This window comes from Ictalurus punctatus, chromosome 19 (genome assembly GCF_001660625.3).
Source record: "Ictalurus punctatus breed USDA103 chromosome 19, Coco_2.0, whole genome shotgun sequence".
NCBI lineage: Eukaryota > Metazoa > Chordata > Actinopteri > Siluriformes > Ictaluridae > Ictalurus > Ictalurus punctatus.
The window spans coordinates 25268872-25291437 of NC_030434.2; the positions used below are offsets into that span (position 1 = coordinate 25268872).

Sequence of the window (22566 nt, forward strand, 5' to 3'; positions counted from 1 at the left end):
TGGTATAAAACTGTCATTACAGCGATTTTTTATTATGAACCATGAAAATATTCAACCAGTGTTGTGTCTGTGAGCGTCTGCTCTTCACACACACATCACACACACACACACACACACACACACACACTCACACTCACACACACACTCACACGAAGAATAAAAAATGAACGAGAGAGAGAGAGGGGAAATCGAATAATTCTGGGAGACGTAAATAAAAATAGTGCTACGGTCACAAACATTCAGCATTTTATTTTTTTTTTCCTTTTGTTTTCTTTTTTATGTGAAGAATGCGCTTGTATTTACATCCATATTTAAAAAAAAAAAAAAAAAAAAAAAAAAAAAAAAAAAAAAAGGATGGTAGCGAAGTGTACAAGCGTAGAAAAAAAAAAAGGAAAAAAAAAAAAAAAGGAGCTGATATTTACACCCGTCCGTCTCTGGAGAAAGAACGCAGGAGGAACCACCTATACAATTAAATTACACTTTCTACAAATAACCGTGGAAATTCAAAAAAATAAAACCGCTCACGGTGAACAGGAAGTTATTTCTCTCTCGAACTCGCACGAACAGTCGTGATGAACACGTTAACACGTATGGACCAACAAATACAACGTCTTTCTCACACACACACACACTAAAGAAGTGCAGACTCCCGGAGCGGCGAAGCGGCCTAACAGAAAGGTCTCTTCTTGATTTCTGCAGATATTATTATTATTTTTTTATCAGTTACATGGATTAAAAAAAATAATTCTGTATTTTTTTCCTCTATACAAAAAGCATTTTTTCTTTCGCTATAAATGAAGCGCTAGATAAAACGAATAAATGACGTGAGGATTTCAGAAAAGGAAAAGGGGAAGAAAAAAAAAAAGAGAGAAAAAAAGGGAAGTTGACGTGGAATGTCCATCGTACATGTGCGAAAAAGAGAACGGGGGAAAACTAAAAAGACGTCTAGTGAGAGAGGACGACTGGAAGTGTGTATCAGGGAAGAAGAAGAAGAAGAAGAAGAAAAAGGGAGAGGGGTTTAGGTTGTGTAATGAGCACCACTGAGCCGCCATCTTGTTTTCCGTAAAGTCTCTCCAGATCGGGTTACGGTCCGTGTAAGTGTACCCTTGTAGCCTCGCCCTGTTTCCTGGGTGTAAAGGTGCGTAAAAAACTATTTACACTACGACCGAGTCGCCTATGTTACATTTTGTCCAATCATCCGCCGCCGTTTTCTCATTATGAGTTCGTTTTAGCGGGCGGGTGAAGTGGGTGGAGTCAGTGCCACCCCGTCCCCATGTATCCGGTGTTATGAAATGCTGCGGCGGAAGGAGGCGGACCTCGGGTTTGTGTCGCGTTAGGATTGGAAGAGGACCCTTGAGAAGGCGGGGTGGGTTGCGGTGGGGGCGGAGGAGGGGGCGGTAACACAGTCTGCTGATACGTAGAGGACGTTACCGCTGTAGGGTTGCTCGCTCCTGATTGGTGCAGGATAGCAGTCTGAAAAGCACCGATGTTCTGAAATGACGGCGGAGGAGGCGGGGCTTGTTTGATGGACAGCAGGTTGACGGTGGTGCCGCTGACCTGCGTCGACTGAGAACTCTGCGTCTGAGGGGGCGGAGGTGGAGGCGGGGGAGGGGCGGAGCTCAGGATCAGCTGATGCTGCTGGATCGGAGGGGGTTGCAGATGATTGACGTGGATGATGGCGGGGCCCGGCTGAGGGTGAGGCGGAGGTGGAGGGGGAGGAGGGGGCGGGGCCGTGCTGCTCTGGAAGTGGAGCGTGTGGTGAGACTGGAGCAGAGTCTGCGAGCCGGGAGGGAAGGGCGTCGAGACGGCTGCTTTGAACTGTGTAGGGAAGAACGGCGAGGAAGTCGGGGGTACCGGAGGGGGCGGGGGAGGAGGGGGCGGGGCGTTCTGAGGGCTGTACTGCGATTGGTTAGGGGGCGGGGCGGTCAGGAAAGTCCTCTGGCCGCGATAGGGCGAACCCTGCGGCTGAGGCTGAGATTTAGGGGTGATAGGGAGGGAAGGAGCGGCGTACTGCCCCTGGGAGGGGTGCTTGCTGGGAGTCAGAGGGGTGGATTTGGACAGCGGTGGCTTGGACGAGGACGGCTGGGGCACGGGACGGGACTGAGGGTCGCTGTCCTCTTCTTTAGACGAGCGAAGGGAGGAGTGGGATACGGAGCTCGGACCTGGAGACGGAGACTGAGAGAAAGAAGGACACAGTTAGCACGACGAGGGCAAGAAACTCGTTATATCACGTTATATTCAGTCGTGTGTGTGTGTGTGTAAACTCGTACTGTGTGTGTTGAGGGACTCTTGCAGCTCTTAGGCGATGGACACTCCCTCGCTACAGCATCGCCTCCTTCTGTTTCTCCTCCATCTGTCAGAAAGATAAACAGATATTATTAGAGAGAGAGGGGGGACAGAAAAAGGTGGATAAATAGATGGAAACGAAACAGATTTAAAGAGAGAGACAGTGTGTGTATGTGTGTGTGTGTGTCTGACCTCCATCTTTGCGATGGTCACTGAGCAGCAGGGCTCTGTGGTATCCACGCTCCCTGGCCTGTTCCACTGAGGTCGAAGACACCCTACACACCAGACATACACACTCTGAAATGTAAAACATTACGTATAATAACGCAAAAACGTAACCATAACGACGCGAGCTGTGGAACGTACCACTGTCCATCTCCTCCCTCTTTCTCTCCCTGTTGCGGGGTGTCTGGGTCCTCGCTAGATTGCGGCGTCCTGGAGCCCAGCATAACCACAGGAATGGCGCAATCAGGCGCCGTTTCCACGGCGACAGGGAAGACGTCGACTGGCGGTGCCGTCGAGAGCGGAGAGCTGCACTCAATCTTGGAGCCTCCACTGCGCCGAGCTTCACGCTGCCGCTTCCTGTATTCCAGCAGAGACACCTGGGCAAGAGTGGACACATGAGAATGACGTGAACTCGCTCACGGTGGTTCTGGTCAGTGTGTTAGCAGGGTTCGGAGCCTCACCTTCTTCTTCTGGGGTGGATTCTGAGCAGCTCCTGCTCCTTCCGAGGCGTCCCCGCTGAGTGATCGGGCGAAGGTCGCATTCCCTCCCTCCTCGGCACAGGGGTAATAGGACGCGGCCTCGCTGAACGCCCCCATGTCCAGCGTGTGTGACGGTGTCAGGTCCCTCAGGTTGGAGTTAATCGGGGAGAAAGAAAGGCCGCCTCGCTCAGGGCTCTTGATCCACGCGTGGTAGGGCGCGGACGGCGCCTCTGTAGTGCCTTCTCCCTCCGTACCCTCGTCTGAAGGTGCCTCGTGGGGCTCGGGTAGCGAGGGGGCGGGACTTTGAGACTCCTGAGGTGCCGTTTCGGAAGGTTTCCGAACAGGAGAGGCCAAGAGCGACGGCGCACGATCGACCTGAGGACAACACAAGTTAAACATCACGTGACCAAGGGAGTGTCTGGTGCTCGATCTGTAAGGAAAAATGTAAAGAATTCAACGTGAGCGTGACTGAGGTGAAGCCGACCTCTTGCGTGCTGGGTCTTCGGCTCGTCTCCGGTGAGCTGTCTATCGGCGACTCGCCCTGCAGATGCGCAAATCATTAATAATCTATCGGTTTTTTATACATCTCTATGAATAATACACAGCTTTCAGAACATGGACACAACTAATGACCAACTCTAACACAAACAAACATCACAAAAGATTATAAAAGGGTTTAATCTCAGCGGATGATAACATTAACGCCGAACACATGGTTAGTTAGTGCCCTGGCAAGTGTGTGTGTGTACGTGTTTACCTCTTGTGGCGTGGTGTGTGCTGGGTTCTGCGAGGTGTGTGTGGGTGTAGAACATTCTGGAGGTGTGTTCAGGAGCTGAGGTGTTAGCGGGGCGTCTGGAGGTTCGGGTCGCGTCGGTGTAGCACATGGAGAGGCGTACGGTGTGGACGAATCCGACACGCACGAGTCCAGTGGACACAAACGCCTCTTCTTTAGCGGCGTAGGCAACTCTGACCACACACGCACACAACAGAACACACTTTAACATAACCTGTACTACTGTAAATAGACAGAGACTATGAAAGAAATTCAAGGTAATACAGAGTAAGAAAATAGAAATAGGGTTATCTTAAAAGCACACAAAAAAGATACACCCCCCCCCCCAACTATAAAGTAAAGAAGTATCAAAGTATCTGTTTCCGTATTAGACTGTTACAGAACAGGGTTGGTTCGAGTGCCCCCTGATGTTTGAGGTGTGTGTTACCTGGGCAGGTGCCATTAAGCGAGATGGGACTGTCAGTGTCTCCGTTGATTGGCGGGGTCAGCGGTCCTTCAGTGGGCATCAGGAAGGTTCGTCCGCCTGGACTCAGACTGCCTTCCTCCTCTAAAGCCTGCTTTAGCCAACGCTGCGCACACACACACACACACACACACACACACACACACACACACACGAGGTTAACCAGTTTTAATGGAAATGTACTATATATTTCCCCACTCCGGTGCTTGGACCCCGAATAATCGCTAATAACAACTAAAAGCTATGAGGCAGTAAGATGTGATCGACGAACTTTTTTGCAGGAGCCAGAGGTGGGCGGAGTATCGGAGAGTTCTCGTGAGCGGCGGCGAGCGGCGGGCACCGCAGGGGTGCTGGGGCTGCGACTGGCCAGGAACGGAGAAGAAAATCGGACGTAGTGCTTGGGCGTGCTGTAGACATGTGGGCTGCAGGCCATGCCGGGAAGAGAGTTGAGCTGCGTGGCTAAAACTTCGGGATCAGTGCTGATCCTCAGCGGCCGATCAGGGACGGGCTCAGGACTGCGCATTATCACGCGCTGCTCTTGCTTCTCCACACTCAGCCACTCGTTCACTAAGTGCTGTGGACGGGGAGGGAGACAATTATGAGATGAAAAAGAGACAGAGAGAATAAACAATATACAAAATTGGATCATTAATGCATATGTTGGTAGTGAAACTTGTAACTACCCACAGAGTATCTACAGGCTCAAGGATAAGATTAGCCCGACCATGGCAAAGTAAACCCGAACATCATCCAGGGTTCAGGCCAACAATGCAACTATAACAATGTTGATCTGACCCAATTTTGGATGTCAATGTTGATGTTGATGTTTAACCAAATCATTTGAGAATGGACCAATAATGTCAACGTTGACTTAAATGTCAACTGGAGATTGGGTCAGCGATGACCAGGTTGAGAAGAACGTTGCCAGAAATGTAAATTCTGGTCCAAATGTCATTCAGAGACCGAGTCATCAATCTTGACTTTGACTCGAAACTGTCAGAGCCAAAAACAACAATGCTGACCCCAAGGTCTTCCAGACATTGCTAACCCAAACGTTGTCTCGACATTGAGATGACGAAGATGAGACATAATTGGGATTGATCCAACCGTCACCCACGTCACTGCTAAGCTGATTTCCAGGCCAGTTGTTTAAACAACCTGACTCGAATGGTGTTCAGTGATCACCTGTCAACAGTGTTGACCCAAACATTCTTGAAGATTTGGTCAACAATACAGTTTGTGGCCCAAGTGCTGTCCTTTGAAGAGGCAAATGATACTGACATCAATCCAGACGTTCTCATGACTGCGTTGATGTTGACCCAAACATCATCTGAAGATTGGGCCAATGACAATGATATTAACCCAAAATTGTCCAGATCGGGGCAACACTATCCATGTTGATCCAACCTCTGTCCAGTGGTGTCAGTGACACTGCTGATCCAACCTCGGTCCAGAGATTGGACCAGCGATTATGATGACGTTGACCAAACTTCGTCAATTAATGTTGACCCAAATATTGTTCAGAGATCAAATCAACAATGTCAGAGTTGACCCAAACATCGGCAGAGATCTGGACAACAATGTTGACCCCAATGGAAATCAGGCCAAAAGACTGACTCAAAAGATTTCCAGAGATCTGGTAAACAGTGTTGATGTTAGTCAACAGTATCAATGTTGAATAGATCGTAATCCAGAGTTTGGGGATTCTAACGTTGTCTTTAGATGAGGAAAAGAACGTTGATGTTGAGCCAAGCTTTATTTTGAGATCGGGACAACTTTGTCTCCTGAAGCTTGGGCCAACGATAATCAAACATTGTGACCAAATATTGTCCAGAGATCGGGGCGAACACTGTCTATGTTAATCCAATCATCATGTAATTGTTGACATGACCTTAGTCTGGAGATTGGGCAAATCATGTTGATTGGACCAGCAATGCTGGACATTCAGATGAACATTGCCATATTTTTAATTTGTATTTGGGCTAAAATAAGTTAACTTAAAGGCCGAAGCTCTTCAGATTCAGTAATGTCAGTGGTGTTAAGAGAGGGTTCCCTTTTACCTTTTTCGTTTTGGGATACTTGTGCCCAGGTGAAGTGTGAGGTGGGCTGGCAGTGGCGTCTGGGCTGTGAGAAGGTGGAGCTTCAGTCTCAGGCACCGCTCCGGTCTCCCCATCCTGCGTTTCGGCCATTAGCTGGGTTTCCAGAGCGTCTCCGGGGGACGCTGGCGGCGGGTCGGAGCAGGCGCTGGCCGTGCGTGTTCGCCGTCTCTGCTGCCCGATATGTGTTCGGTTTCGAGAGAAACTCTTCCTCTGCTTGTTCCGGCTGACCTTCGCTGCCTTCTGAGCCACCTCCTCCTTCACCGGCTCCAACAACGGCTGAACATCAAAAACACGACCACGGACCGAGTCAGAATAATCCGAATTATACAGATACTCCACCTAAGAATAAAAAATAAATGCGTTGCCTACCGTAGCAGGTGACTCCACCTCTGGAGTAGCAGGAGGCTCTTCTTTGATTTCACCACGAGTTCCCACCTCTCCCTTGGTGCCGATTCTTTCCAGAGCTTGCTCCCTCCGTTTCTCCCTCTTCTCCATGCGGGCAAACGCCTGCAGGATGGCCTCCATCTTCCTCTCCTCACGCGTCTATACAAACATCAAGACAAAGCAAGAGCGGGATAAGGATGCGTGGGAAACCGCTGGGAGTCGCGTAGGCAGGAAACCAGCAGCAGAGAAAAGGCACAGAACAGATAGCATCAGAGCTTTTTTAGAAAATCTTTTGGGGGCCAACAAGCTGTAATGCTCCTACCTTACTTACTTGTCTTCCCCTACCAAGTTCAGTTCCCACACTGAAATGCCTAGAAGTGTTTCTGAACAAACATCGAGGACAGATCGGTCTGTGACTCACCAACAACCCGTAAAAGCTCAGCCGCAGTCCACACCTTTGACCAAATTTTCATCAACTTGGACACGTTTATGGCAGTTACTGTCACTTACAGATGGAGACATCAGAGTAAAGGATGCACTGTCAAAGCCCTCGTTCATTTCCATTTTAATCCACACCAGCTATGTAAAATGTGCAAGACAGTTGCTTTAAGATTTGACTCTTTTTAAACCACCCCATATCACCTTAGGGAGGTTTTCCTCACCACCGTTACCACTGGCTCGCTCAATAGGTATAAATTCACACTTAAAATTTGTATCCTGTGTTTATATATTTCTGTAAAGATGCTTTCTGTAATGTCCATTGTTAAAAGAGCTATACAAATAAAATTGTACTGAATTGAATGTCACATGTAAACTCTATAAAAACTCAATGAAAGAACAAAACCACACTTTTTATATGATTCCCACTATTTAAGATCATAATCTACAAAGATATCATGCCCGTTGTCCATGATACTCTTTCGACATCAACATGGAGAAGCAAAATAAACATAAATACACACCGATTATTCACGGTCTCATGTCAGGTTTTTGTAATTAGAGCTGGCAGATTGCTACGAACAGAACAGGCCTCGTAACAAAGACTTGAGAGCAAACCAGACTCAGCAGTGCGAGTTACAGATTGAGGAAGTGTGATCAGATTTGCTGGAAGGGGCGTGGCCAAGAGGGGACATGGTTAGCGGCAGGAGATTCCGGTCGCTCCTAAACAAGACTTATTGCATTAATTATTAAACATAGCTCTCAAAACTGAAGAAAAAAAAAATGGCAAGAAATGTAAATTAACGTCCTGGTAACTGATAATCAGATCACGGAGTTGCCAAAAAAGATTAAAAATGATGTGCGGTGTCGCTCATTCTCCTGTCAGTAACAAGTGCAAAAACGCACCTGAAACAGTGTGGGATCTGGGTGAACGCTCGGCTAGTCTGCTAGTGAGCTAGGTTGCTAACTAGCGAGCACTAAAGTTTCAGCATATGTCGTGCATGAGTGGAGCCACTGGAATGATCAAACCAAATATAAACCAAAAGAACAAAAAGTTAAGATGTGGAACATGGTATGTTTTGTTCTGGTTTATAAATCTGGAGCAAAGCCTTAAGCTCCGGACGTCTATAGTAACATCGAGTTGATCCCCCGGCTCGGAAACGTCACTGCAGCCAGCCAACCAAGCAATCCAGCCGAGGGAATTAGAGACAGGAAGTGGAAAAGAGGAGGATGTATTTAAAGCAGCAGTGGTACAGAGGGTTATTGTGTTTTCTCCGTCATTACTAGCTGAGCAACACTACAGCATCCTGTCAGTATGACTCAGCAATGCAATGTGACAGCTGGGACAGTTCTCGAGAGAGAGAGAGAGAGAGAGAGAGAGAGAGAGAGAGAGAGAGAGAGAGAGAGAGACACACACACACACGTCCGTGACCTCATGGTTTCAGAATAGCAGGCTTTCAGTGGTTTGAAGATGTTGAACACCTGCTAGTGAGAGATGGACATGAAGGTTTAATCTTCTACCGATGCAGCGCCTGAAATATCCAGCGAGCTCCGCAATCGTCCACTGATGTGCTGAATCACTCTGGAGTTACCGTCCTCCTCCGAACGGAAAGAGGACTTTTCTTCAAACACCATCCTTTCCACTCGTGTCCTTCGTGATAAAGGACACGAGTGGAAAGGATGGTGTTTGATGAAAAGCTCCAGGAGAATTCCATTTCGATTTGACATCGTTTCAGTCATTTCAATTTATGTTTTGCAGTGCATTGCATAAGTATCGACCCCCTCCACTGATCTTGAGACAGACTTCATTGGGATTATGTGTCACAAAGTCTCCCTGAGAACACCATCCCCACTGTGAAGCATGGTGGTGGTAGCACCATGATCAGAGTCACCCTTGGCCTCTTGGTTGTTTCTCTGACTAATCCCTTCCTTACTCGGTCACTCTAAACTGCCAGACTGCCTCCTTTAGATAGAAGCAAGGAGATGCCATATTCTTTCCATTTTAACAAAGAATTGTCACGTTTAACGTTGATTTAAAGTTTTTGTTATTTAAACAACCGCACTCTGATACTTTTCCTGTCCCTGACTTGTTTTGATAGCTCCAGGATGCCATCCTGGTGTTCTTCCAGAAACAGAGATCACGTAACACATCATTTACATACAGGTCGACCCCATTCAACAAAATTATGTCTCTGCAGTTTATGGAAACTAATTTAGGGTGAATACTTAGGCAAGGTACAAACCCAATCCCTGATCGTCTGAACCCAACACTGATCTCAACTAGGTTATGGGAGAAATGTCGATATAGGTGTATAAATTATACAGAGCTTTAGAAAAGCACAAGTGTGAGTTATAAAGGAAAAGAGAACGTGAACACTGATGGAAGGTTGAAGATGGGAATGTGAAAAGGATTGTTCAGGGTTAAGCAAAGGAAGAAGCACCAGCGAGGCAGCAGGTGGCAGTAGAGACTCAGCCTCGCACACACATGCCTCAACACACACGTCAACACACACCCACAGGGCAAAAGGGATGCCTGCGTAAGAGGGAGGGCAGGAGGGGTTGCAGCAGAGTTTCCGTGGAAACCGTGAGCGAGCGAGCGAGCGCGCGCCGCGGCGACACCAGCGTCTGCCCCGACGTCACGCACACACTTACCATCTTCCTCCTCCTCTCTGCCATGTGCTCCTCCGTCTCCATCTCTACGTCATTGCTAACCGAGGTTTGCTCTTCTAGATCCTCAAATAACTCAGGATCCTGTAAGAGGGGGAGAGGGGCCTTATTCATCCTCTGCCTTCATTCAGCACCAGGAGAGAGGGATGACACAGGGGGAGATAGAGAGAAAGAGAGCAGGAGGAACGATGGGGAGACGACGAGCCGGCGAGACCCCTCTCGCTCTGGGTCGGCGTTTAGGGTCAAGCGCCGGCCACTTTATTCTGTTTATTTCTCCACATTCCCAAAGGAAGGCATCACACAGTACATTTCTCTTTTGAGTATACTTTAGTATATTTATTATTATCTTTTATGTTGATATTTTTCCTATTTACTCAATTTTAAATCTAAAGTACGAGCCTTTCATCTTTGTATTTAAAGAAATTTAACTCTTTATTTTCATTATTCATACTTCTTAACTCTTTCTTTGACACAGAATAATTAAAGCCATTATCTTATTTTTATTTGATTTATTTTTATATTTTGTAGATTTTATTAATTCAATTCATTTAAATTTTATGTAATTATACTCTGCTTGCGAGTATTAAATTATATTTTATTTTTCATCCATGTTTAATTGTTTATTTGTTTTATTGTTTATTTGTTTTTTTGCAGTAATTTTATTAATTTTTAAAATTTTCTTTCCTGCCACACTGACTCCATCACCACCTGTACTAAGTTTTCTTTATTTTATGGACTGATTTTATATTTGGTTAACGAGGGAAGATCTTTAAAGAAAAAGGGGAAAAATGTGGACAGAGGATCATGACAATGACTCTTCTGTATTTAAAAACAAAACAACTGTTTAACATAAAGGCATAATTTTAAACTATTATTTAAACAAAGTTCATTATCGAAACAATGCACAATCAGTAATGAATGAAGTAAAAATCTGTGATATTTAATAAAGTGTAAGTGTGTGTGTGTGTGTGTGTGTGTGTGTGTGTGTGTGCGCGCACTGATCAGTGGTGGCTGTTGTCACATGTCCACATCAGTGCTGTCGCAGCTGACCTTCATTACGATCCAGATAACATTCGATTTGCCAAACAACTCGTTTAACTGCTTTGTGAAAGATTTCTGAAATATGACCTCGGTTAAATTGATGGGAAAAATGATCCACTCTAAAGGAGAGTCCAAACTAAAACGTAAAAATCCAGAAACATGGCCCAGGGGAACAAAAACGAGAAATGAGCCACAGTAACAGAATATGCAGAGAAAGAATCATGTTAAAATACCGTCCAGGAAAATTATCTTAAAAACACAATTGAAAAACTATCTAAAAAATTCTAAAATAACTACCCGAGAGAGTAACCCAGGCTAAAGAACTACCCGAGGGAGTAACCCATGATAAAGAACTACCCGAGGGAGTAACCCAGGCTAAAGAACTACCCGAGGGAGTAACCCAGGATAAAGAACTACCCGAGAGAGTAACCCATGATAAAGAACTACCCGAGAGAGTAACCCAGGATAAAGAACTACCCGAGAGAGTAACCCATGATAAAGAACTACCCGAGAGAGTAACCCAGGCTAAAGAACTACCCGAGAGAGTAACCCAGGCTAAAGAACTACCCGAGAGAGTACCCAGGCTAAAGAACTACCCGAGAGAGTAACCCAGGCTAAAGAACTACCCGAGAGAGTAACCCAGGATAAAGAACTACCCAAGAGAGTAACCCAGGATAAAGAACTACCCGAGGGAGTAACCCACGATAAAGAACTACCCGAGAGATTACCCAGGCTAAAGAACTACCCGAGGGAGTAACCCAGGATAAAGAACTACCCGAGGGAGTAACCCACGATAAAGAACTACCCGAGAGATTACCCAGGCTAAAGAACTACCCGAGGGAGTAACCCAGGATAAAGAACTACCCGAGAGAGTACCCAGACTAAAGAACTACCCGAGAGAGTAACCCATGATAAAGAACTACCCGAGAGAGTAACCCATGATAAAGAACTACCCGAGAGAGTACCCAGGCTAAAGAACTACCCGAGAGAGTAACCCAGGCTAAAGAACTACCCGAGAGAGTAACCCAGGATAAAGAACTACCCGAGAGAGTAACCCAGGATAAAGAACTACCCGAGGGAGTAACCCACGATAAAGAACTACCCGAGAGATTACCCAGGCTAAAGAACTACCCGAGGGAGTAACCCAGGATAAAGAACTACCCGAGAGAGTAACCCAGGATAAAGATCTAACCCAGAGAGTAAACCCAGGATAAATAACTACCTGAGTGAGTAACCCAGGTTAAATAACTACCCCAGAGTGTAACCCAGGATAAAAACACAAAGTGTAACCTGGGTTACACTTTGTACCACAAAGCGGACAGGATAGATTAATACTCTATCACTCATCTAAAGATGTAATGTAACAGAGAGGTGAGGAAAGAGGGATGAGGAGGAAGAAGGATGAAGAGGATGGAGAACAAAATGGCTGCCAACATGACAAAGAAGCAAACATGCAATAAGTGTAAGTAAACAAATGTAAAATAAAGATATCCTGTACCATGTAAGAATAAAAAGAAAGTAAATGAGTGTGAATGCAATATCTATCTGATAACACAGCGCGTGTGTGTGTGTGTGTGCACACACTATACCTGGTTGTTAGAGATGGACACTCGTAGAGGAGACAGCTTCCTCTGTTTGCTGTCGTTGTTCGGTTTACTCTTGGGTCCTTCACAGTCCAGGGTGAGGTTCTGGTTCTGTCCGGCCTCGTCCCGAATCGCCGGCTCTTTATCTTTCCTTCCTCTGCGCCGTGTAGCAGAACCCAGGTTCTCCGTTGGCTCCAGGTTGTGTTTGAGAACAGGACATTCCTGATTCCCTCTTACACATGCACAGTCCACCTTATATTTACTACACACACAGACAGAGAGATGAGTGTCAAAGAGGGTGTACATGGTTATTCTATACTTTTTTGAGAAGGTGAATGTTGCTGATTTTTGAAGGTGAAATGTTGGGGTCTGAAGGGGAATGTTGAAGGGGAATGTTGGGGTCTGAAGGGGAATGTTGAAGGGGAATGTTGAAGGGGAATGTTGGGGTCTGAAGGGGAATGTTAAAGGCGAATGTTGGCGTCTGAAGGGGAATGATGAAGGGGAATGTTGGGGTCTGAAGGGGAACGTTGAAGGCAAACGTTGGGGTCTGAAGGGGAATGTTGAAGGTGAATGTTGGGGTCTGAAGGGGAATGTTGAAGGGGAATGTTGGGGTCTGAAGGGGATTGTTGAAGGCGAATGTTGGGGTCTGAAGGGGATTGTTGAAGGCGAATGTTGGGGTCTGAATGCGAATGTTGAAGGTGAATGTTGGGGTCTGAAGGGGAATGTTGAAGGTGAATGTTGGGGTCTGAAGGGGATTGTTGAAGGCGAATGTTGGGGTCTGAAGGGGAATGTTGAAGGCGAATGTTGGGGTCTGAAGGGGAATGTTGAAGGTGAATGTTGGGGTCTGAAGGGGAATGTTGAAGGTGAATGTTGGGGTCTGAAGGGGAATGTTGAAGGTGAATGTTGGGGTCTGAAGGTGAATGTTGGGGTCTGAAGGGGAATGTTGAATGTGAATGTTGGGGTCTGAAGGGGAATGTTGAAGGTGAATGTTGGGGTCTGAAGGGGAATGTTGAAGGTGAACGTTGGGGTCTGAAGGGGAATGTTGAAGGCGAATGTTGGGGTCTGAAGGGGAATGTTGGGGTCTGAAGGGGAATGTTGGGGTCTGAAGGGGAATGTTGAAGGTGAATGTTGGGGTCTGAAGGCAAATGTTGAAGGTGAATGTTGGGGTCTGAAGGGGAATGTTGGGGTCTGAAGGGAATGTTGAAGGCAAATGTTGGGGTCTGAAGGGGAATGTTGAAGGTGAATGTTGGGGTCTGAAGGGGAATGTTGAAGGCGAATGTTGGGGTCTGAAGGGGATTGTTGAAGGCGAATGTTGGGGTCTGAAGGGGATTGTTGAAGGCGAATGTTGGGGTCTGAATGCGAATGTTGAAGGTGAATGTTGGGGTCTGAAGGGGAATGTTGAAGGTGAATGTTGGGGTCTGAAGGGGAATGTTGGGGTCTGAAGGGGATTGTTGAAGGCGAATGTTGGGGTCTGAAGGGGAATGTTGAAGGTGAATGTTGGGGTCTGAAGGGGATTGTTGAAGGCGAATGTTGGGGTCTGAAGGGGAATGTTGAATGTGAATGTTGGGGTCTGAAGGGGAATGTTGAAGGTGAATGTTGGGGTCTGAAGGGGAATGTTGAAGGTGAATGTTGGGGTCTGAAGGGGAATGTTGGGGTCTGAAGGGGAATGTTGAAGGGGAATGTTGGGGTCTGAAGGTGAATGTTGAAGGTGAATGTTGGGGTCTGAAGGGGAATGTTGAATGTGAATGTTGGGGTCTGAAGGGGAATGTTGAAGGTGAATGTTGGGGTCTGAAGGGGAATGTTGAAGGTGAATGTTGGGGTCTGAAGGGGAATGTTGAAGGCGAATGTTGGGGTCTGAAGGTGAATGTTGGGGTCTGAAGGGGAATGTTGAATGTGAATGTTGGGGTCTGAAGGGGAATGTTGAAGGCGAATGTTGGGGTCTGAAGGGGAATGTTGGGGTCTGAAGGTGAATGTTGGGGTCTGAAGGGGAATGTTGAAGGTGAATGTTGGGGTCTGAAGGGGAATGTTGAAGGTGAATGTTGGGGTCTGAAGGGGAATGTTGAAGGTGAATGTTGGGGTCTGAAGGGGAATGTTGAAGGTGAATGTTGGGGTCTGAAGGGGAATGTTGAAGGTGAATGTTGGGGTCTGAAGGGGAATGTTGAAGGTGAATGTTGGGGTCTGAAGGGGAATGTTGAAGGTGAATGTTGGGGTCTGAAGGGGAATGTTGAAGGCGAATGTTGGGGTCTGAAGGGGAATGTTGAAGGTGAATGTTGGGGTCTGAAGGGGAATGTTGAAGGCGAATGTTGGGGTCAGAAGGGGAATGTTGGGGTCTGAAGGGGAATGTTGAAGGTGAATGTTGGGGTCTGAAGGGGAATGTTGGGGTCTGAAGGGGAATGTTGAAGGCGAATGTTGGGGTCTGAAGGGGAATGTTGAAGGTGAATGTTGGGGTCTGAAGGGGAATGTTGAAGGTGAATGTTGGGGTCTGAAGGGGAATGTTGAAGGTGAATGTTGGGGTCTGAAGGGGAATGTTGAAGGTGAATGTTGGGGTCTGAAGGGGAATGTTGAAGGCGAATGTTGGGGTCAGAAGGGGAATGTTGGGGTCTGAAGGGGAATGTTGAAGGTGAATGTTGGGGTCTGAAGGGGAATGTTGGGGTCTGAAGGGGAATGTTGAAGGCGAATGTTGGGGTCTGAAGGGGAATGTTGAAGGTGAATGTTGGGGTCTGAAGGGGAATGTTGAAGGCGAATGTTGGGGTCTGAAGGGGATTGTTGAAGGGGAATGTTGGGGTCTGAAGGGGATTGTTGAAGGCGAATGTTGGGGTCTGAAGGGGATTGTTGAAGGCGAATGTTGGGGTCTGAAGGGGAATGTTGAAGGCGAATGTTGGGGTCTGAAGGGGAATGTTGAAGGTGAATGTTGGGGTCTGAAGGGGAATGTTGAAGGTGAAGGTTGGGGTCTGAAGGGGAATGTTGAAGGCGAATGTTGGGGTCTGAAGGGGAATGTTGGGGTCTGAAGGGGAATGTTGAAGGTGAATGTTGGGGTCTGACGGCGAACTTTGGGGTGAATGCTGCTGTTCGATGATGTACAAAATGCACTGAACTTTAAGAATGTGTGTGTGTGTGTGTGTACTCACCAGTTGCTGTAGTCGTAGTCGAACCCGATGGTGATCTCACTGCCTTTGATTATCGACCTTAGCGAGTAGATGTATAAGTGCAACATGCCATCCTCGATCACATGACGCACCTGAGGCAGGAACAGGAGATAATGATTGCACGCTGGATTCAGGTCGCAGTTATTGTATAACATGGTGTGGTGCTGTTGGTGATCGCTCACCTCTGCGTTGGGTGTGCAGGATCGGCGAATAAACCGCGCTTCGTTTCCAAAGCTGCGCGCATCCACACACATCTCCAAACCGTCAAACTTTGAGTAAAACAATACGAACGGGTACGGCCTGCGGGGACACGCCACGACACAACACCTCAACACACTTCCTGTCCACCTATTTATGGTAATTTATGGTAAAATAAACAGACAGTTATGGAGCTCTTTACCTCTTAAAGAAGTAGCCGTTAGCCTCAAACTGCTGGCGGAGCATGAACTTCCCCCTGTACTCGATCAGCAGAGCGTCTGCTGCTAAATCCCTCACCGCCTTCAGGATACGCTTATTCTTCTGCACCTGACTCTGAAACACCCCCAAACAATCAACATACACACTCCTACAGTGAAGCTGTGTGTGTACCTCTACAGGTGGTCTGAAGGCAGTGGAGGTGTGTGTGTACCTCTACAGGTGGTTTGAAGGCAGCGGGGTGTGTGTTGTACGCGAGTGTTTTGCCGTCCCGAGCCTCTTTGACACGCAGCAGCACTCGCACGTCATCGCTGTATTGATTGGTGCTCGCCTCCTCGTAGCGCTCCATCCACGTCTTCACCTTACTCTCCCACAGAGACGGAGAGTCCATGGGCTCACACTCCGGAGCTGAGCCCTGACACACACACACACACACACACACATTAACATACACTATCAAACTGCAAACCATTACTACACACACAGCAAATACATCAGGAACACAAACACACACACGCACACAAACGATCCGCATACGCATACACACGCTCATACGCATACACAAGCACTCACACACAAAGACACACACGTACACACTCACGCATACACACGCAGTGTTTAGTGCAGTACAGTCATGTGACACACCTTGACTCTGTTGGATTTCCTGGAGCCTTCTCTAAACGCCTGAACAATGGAGATATGAAGACAGTAAGATACAACACATCTCACTCCAGCAACTCTGTGTGTGTGTGTGTGTGTGTGTGTGTGTGTGTGTGTGTGAGAGTGTGTGGACCTTCTTGGCGCGGGCGGGCGGGGCCGGCTCTTTCTCTCCGCTCTTCTTGCGTTTTTTGTCGTTCTGCTTGTTGCCGAGGCGGCCGGTGGTGAGCGTGATGCTGCTCGGCGTGTGTTGGAAGGTGGTGTAGAGCTCCAGAGGAACTTCATCACCACTCTCTGTAGCACTGGTGTCTCCATCTGAAACACATACACACACACTCTTTAATCATGGTTCTCAATATAGCTCCAGTACTTCGATTTTCAAAACAGCGCAAAAGAAAATAAAAAGTTTTTTCTGCAATATTGAGTGTTTAATGTAAAATACTGAGTGTTTAATGTAAAATGTAAAATATTGGGTGTTAATGCAATAAATGTAAAATTTAATTTGGTGTTATATCCCTTTGATTTTCAAAAACTTTTTTTTAACGCTGTATATTTAATTTATGCTTAAAATAACCGTAGAAGACATTTATAAACAAAAGCATTTCTATTATTAAAAAAAACACAAATGCGTTCTAACGTCAAATTATTTTTTGAATTAAAACAGTCAATAAATAAATTAACAAATACTTACTGATAATTACTGAATTAAAAAAAACCCAACAAACTATAAAATACACGAATGATGATAAAAGAACATTTAACGAATCGGTAGCGACAAAATGATTCAGAACAGAGAAAAATAAATAAATGAATTAATGACAAAAACTAAACTTTAAGTTAAAGGAAATTATTTATAAACAAGAAATTATTATTTAGAATTATAATTTAAATAAACTATTAGGATAAACTTACAAATAAATAATTAAAAAATAAAAAATAAAAATAGTTAAAGCAAGTAAAGTAAAATAGTTAAAGTTAAAATCGTTAAACCGAATAAAATTTAAAATAAGCAAATTATTGAAAACTAAACAAACAAAGTAATAAACAAAAGGAGCTGTGAATTATAGAGTATTTTTAAAGACATGTCACCATAACTAGAAAATATCGTCCCAGAAATAACGGCGATAAACGATATTATTGTCATTTTAAGCCAATTTTACAGCACGGATATAATTCTAATCACAATGTTCACTTAAATATTTCCAAAATTCAAACTCCTAAAAGATATTATTTCAATTTTGGGGGAAAATACTAATACGAGTGAACACCAGATTATTTAACCGACGGGTCCACCAGAGGGCGCAATGAATGAATACAAACCAAAGCTTGCGGTGTTTATATTGTTTACTGCAAAGGACGAACTGTCTGTTAAAGTGCGATTATTTATAAACTAAAGCACATAAAACGATCAAGGTAATAGAGGTAACCTGGGCCAATCCCGGGTTCACACCCTTTAGTCCGTTTACTCAATATTTCCTCATGTCGTATTTATTAATTTTACTCGGTTTTACTCCGACCACACTGGCACCGAATATCAGTCGACATTTTATTTACTAACTTAAACACGTATCGACAAAAACGTGTGAAAGCTGAAATAAAAACGTTACACTGAGACGTTACTCTAACGCAATGCTGTGAATTCTTTGTGTGTTAGTTATTCATTGTCGGTGTTTTAGTGCGTTGCTACGGAAACAGCGTGCTCACAACGTGACGCACTTTCTACCCGGCGCCTTACTTAATGCGCTTCTGGGGACGTGTGCGCGCGTGCGTGCAGTATGTTACGACACAGAAGATCCAGCAGGGGGCAGCTGTTGACATTCTTGTGTGTTACAATGGAGTGTTTAATACACAGAGAGGATGTGGTGTGTGTGTGTGTGTGAGATACAAGGACTAACCAGACATGTTCTCTCTCTTCCTGGTCTGCAGCAGGATGGCACGCTCTCGGTCGAGACTTCGAGGCTGGCAGCGCTCACACAGGTACGTCTCGGGAATGTGCTGCCGATCGATACCCATACAGTCTATATGCTGCCACACGCTATGACACACACACACACACAGATGTACATAATTTTTTTTATTTATATATATATATATATATATATATATATATATATATATATATATATATATATATATATATATATATACACACACACACACACACACACACACACACAAATATACACACACACGTAAGTAAATCGTATATATACACATAAGTAAATCGATAATAATCGATTATGAAAATCGTTGTCAACGAATCTCATTATTGATTAGTTGGTCTGCGCACGGTACATTTACTCATTACGTTACTTGTTCCGAAAACGTGCTTCGGAGAGTAAATAAGTTGTGTCCCGAATGACGTATTGTACACTAACACTATGCACTGCATACTCTATCGTCTAGTGCAGTGTTTCTGCAGACCCCTAGTGGTCAGTGGCGTAATTGCAGGGGGTCAAAATATATTCAAATATATCAAAATATATTCAAATGAGATGTTTTAAAATGAATCAATTTGGTTATTCGCATGCATTCACAAATATCACGTTAACTGAGCTGACCATCGTTCATTGATGGATTTATCTGAAATTTATTTACAAATGAAATGATAATTTGCAAAACCCTACTATAAGTGGTAGACGAGTTCAAGTGTCGCATTGACGGATAAAATAAACAAAAGATCATTCAGAGAATCAAATTAAATGTCACACCAACAATAAAATGTATTTGAACCGAATTCCCCGGAGAGTGACAGGTTCTACCAATCAACCAGGGATTGCTAGGACTGTAGAATCAGTGCTTTTTGTGCATCCATAAAAAGTAATATATAAACATATACATATACATATACATATACACTTTTTATAGATGCAAAAAAAAAAAAAGGCAGGGAATTAAACTACAGTCCTAAATGAAAAATACATATTCTGGTGTATGTATTGGGTTCTTTTCAGTCTTATATAATTGGACAAACAGTTGTGTAAAGTTTTAGTCTTAAGTTAAAATTTGTAACACTCAGTTTGTGGACTTTTATTTTAAATAAATGATACTGGAAGTTTGCCCCGCCCCATCTGATTAATCGAAAAAATAATCGGCCAACTAATCAATCATGAAAATAATCGTTAGTTACAGCTCTAATATATATATATATATATATATATATATATATATATATATATATATATATATATATATATATATATATATATATATATATATATATAGTCCGCTCAGGCCACACTGTCTGTCATGACTGACTTCTCTCCTGCTGTCACGGGCACTGCTGCTCTTTCTTTCCTTCTTTCAGACGACTTATCTCACTGATAGACAGTTTTACATTTCTGTGCAGGCTTATCAGTCGCCTACAGTCTCTCTGAAAATGAGGCGTCCCTCAGGGATCGGTTCTTGGACCTCTTACTATTCGTTATATACAGCATATATATATATATATATATACACACACACACACACACACACACACACACACACACACACCGCCTTCGGGTAAACCGCTACAGTTTCAGTTATCGCTCTTACGCTAAAATCTAAACAGCGTGTAGATCTGCCCCCGCTCTCCAGACCGCTCCACTATCAGCAAAGGCTGGAGAGAAGTGTATAAAACTGAGATGGAACACTTGTGACATTCACAGCACTCTCGTTGAACCATCTAGTACTGTTAAAAATATTTTGTGTTGCTCGGCTCCGCCCCTTCGCTAGCCTCGAATACGCTGAAACGAAACGCCGGTTCATGCATTTATTTCCTGAAGTCTTGACTACTGCAGTGCTCTCCTCACTGGCTGACTTGCTAAATCTATTGCTAGGTTGTGTTTTGCTGTGTTTGATTGTTTATGTTTTATTGTATTGCTATTGTAATGCGTCTGAAAAGGCGCTATATAAATTAAACGTTATTACAAACATTACAAACTGTAAATGGATAAAAACTATGACGTGACGTTCTTAAATAAATAAAAATCTTAATCAGGAGAGACCCATCATATATTTTACTGTGTGTGTGTGTGTGTGTGTGTGTGTGTGTGTGCGTGCGCGCACGTGTGGATGTGATGTCCATGCACGCTTCCTCCCTCACCTGCACTTGTCGCAGCAGATCATGTAGCCGTCGTCGTGGGTGAAGCCGCAGATGCAGCGTGTGATGTCGGCTCCGTAGCTGCCGTCCTCCGATGTGCTCAGTGTGGTGCCTCGGGACGCCTCGTCCTGCCCGAACACACCCTCGCCCGGACGCATCAACACAGACGGCGGGGGGGACGCGGGGGGCGTCGGGGGCGGCCGAGCCCCATAGTTATGATCCTGAGCAAAACAATAACACACACACAGAGGAAGACACAGTTTGAGTAAAGCGTGGTATTCGTGTCGCCTTGCAGAGAGGGGGGTTATGGGTAACGGTGTTTATGAGGGAGGTGTATGTGTGTGTGTGTGTGTATATGTGTATGTATATATATATATATATATATATATATATATATATATATATATATATATATATATATATATATATAAAAAAATATATATATATATAAATAAAACAATTATTGGCACCCCTATGAGTTCATATGAGAAAAACATATTTGAAGTACATTCCCACTGATATTTTACATGTTTCACAGGGGTATAAATATGAGGTAACACACAGGCCAAATTCCCTTAGTCATTCATAATGATGGGTAAGAGCGAGGAATATAGCTGTGATGTGCGGCAAAAGGTTGTTGAGCTTCACACAATGGGAAGTGTCTATAAGAAAATAGCATAAGCACTGAAAATGCCCATTTCCACCATCAGGGCAATAATTAAGAAGTTCCAGTCCACTGGAAATGTTATGAATTGACCTGGAATTGGACGTGTGTCTATATCGTCTCAACGCACTGTGAAGAGGACGGTTCGAGTGGATAAAAAATCTCCAAGGATCACAGCTGGAGAATTGTAGCAGTTCTCGAGCGTCTTCAGCGTGCAGACACTACTGGAACTTCAAATGGGATCGGGTTCTATGGTCAGATGAAACCAAAATAGAGCTTTTTGGTAATAAACACAGAGGTGGTTTTGGAGCACACAGAGAGGTAGCCGTATGGAAAAGTACCTCATGGCCACGGTTAAATATGGAGGAGGATCTTTAATGTTTTGGGCTGTTTTTCTGCCAGAGGACCTGGACATTTTGTTAGGATACATGGCATCATGGACTCGATCAAATATCAACAGATATTAAATGAAAACGTGACTGCCTCTGACAGAAAGCTTCAAATGGGCCGTGGTTGGATCTTCCAGCAGGACAATGATCCAAAACATACATCAAAATCAACACAAAAATGGTTTACTGACCACAACATCAAGGTCCTGCCATGACCATCCCAGCGTCCTGACCTGAACCCCATAGAACACCTGTGGGGTGAACTGAAGAGGAGAGTCCACCAGCGTGGACCTCCAAATGTGAAGGATCTGGAGAGGTTCTGTATGGAGGAACGCTCTCAGATCCCTCACCATGTATTCTCCAACCTCATCAGGCGTTTTAGGAGAAGACTCAGAAGTGTTATGTTCCCGATAGTCTTGTAGCTCTGCAGCAGGTCCATACTGATTTATTAGATATTACTTCATATAATAATAATAATAATAATAATAATAATAATAATAGTAACGATTCAAATAGATAGCAGTCTCTTTGAACATGCCAGACACCCATGGAGTGAGGCAATGTTCTCTGAGTGGGAGGGGCATACTCTCTCTCTCTCCTGTCAATCACAGCAGCACTAGCCAATCACGGGAGTCTGTGAGGTCACGCATGATGTATGTGGAAGAAAGAACCCTAATGGACATGTTGAACTATTCCACAGATGCCCTCAGAGATATTTATGTTTCACAGAGTGTGTGTGTGTGTGTGTGTGTGT

The 22566-nt window shown here is 44.8% G+C and overlaps 1 protein-coding gene across 6 annotated transcripts in view; it reads right to left on the reverse strand.

Annotated features, from left to right (window-relative positions):
- The window catches only part of kmt2e (lysine (K)-specific methyltransferase 2E), a 53377-nt gene continuing 30811 nt past the window's right edge, over positions 1-22566 (reverse strand). For 4 of the 6 annotated variants that reach the window (XM_053688456.1, XM_017493965.3, XM_053688455.1 and 1 more), the window contains 21 exons: positions 20763-20980; positions 18571-18710; positions 16812-16990; positions 16664-16702; positions 16233-16433; positions 16005-16135; positions 15787-15904; positions 15587-15696; positions 12465-12720; positions 9820-9918; positions 6715-6888; positions 6307-6621; positions 4518-4820; positions 4211-4352; positions 3748-3956; positions 3475-3531; positions 2973-3365; positions 2653-2888; positions 2479-2561; positions 2271-2353; positions 1-2175 (listed from right to left, as the gene is read on the reverse strand). In XM_053688456.1, the coding sequence (XP_053544431.1) occupies positions 1255-2175; positions 2271-2353; positions 2479-2561; positions 2653-2888; positions 2973-3365; positions 3475-3531; positions 3748-3956; positions 4211-4352; positions 4518-4820; positions 6307-6621; positions 6715-6888; positions 9820-9918; positions 12465-12720; positions 15587-15696; positions 15787-15904; positions 16005-16135; positions 16233-16433; positions 16664-16702; positions 16812-16990; positions 18571-18710; positions 20763-20980 (4407 nt within the window). In that variant the 3' untranslated portion in view covers positions 1-1254. Of the gene's footprint in view, positions 2176-2270; positions 2354-2478; positions 2584-2652; positions 2889-2972; positions 3366-3474; positions 3532-3747; positions 3957-4210; positions 4353-4517; positions 4821-6306; positions 6622-6714; positions 6889-9819; positions 9919-12464; positions 12721-15586; positions 15697-15786; positions 15905-16004; positions 16136-16232; positions 16434-16663; positions 16703-16811; positions 16991-18570; positions 18711-20762; positions 20981-22566 lie in introns of those variants that run through there. The other 2 variants (XM_017493966.3, XM_047162254.2) reach the window with 2 other exon arrangements.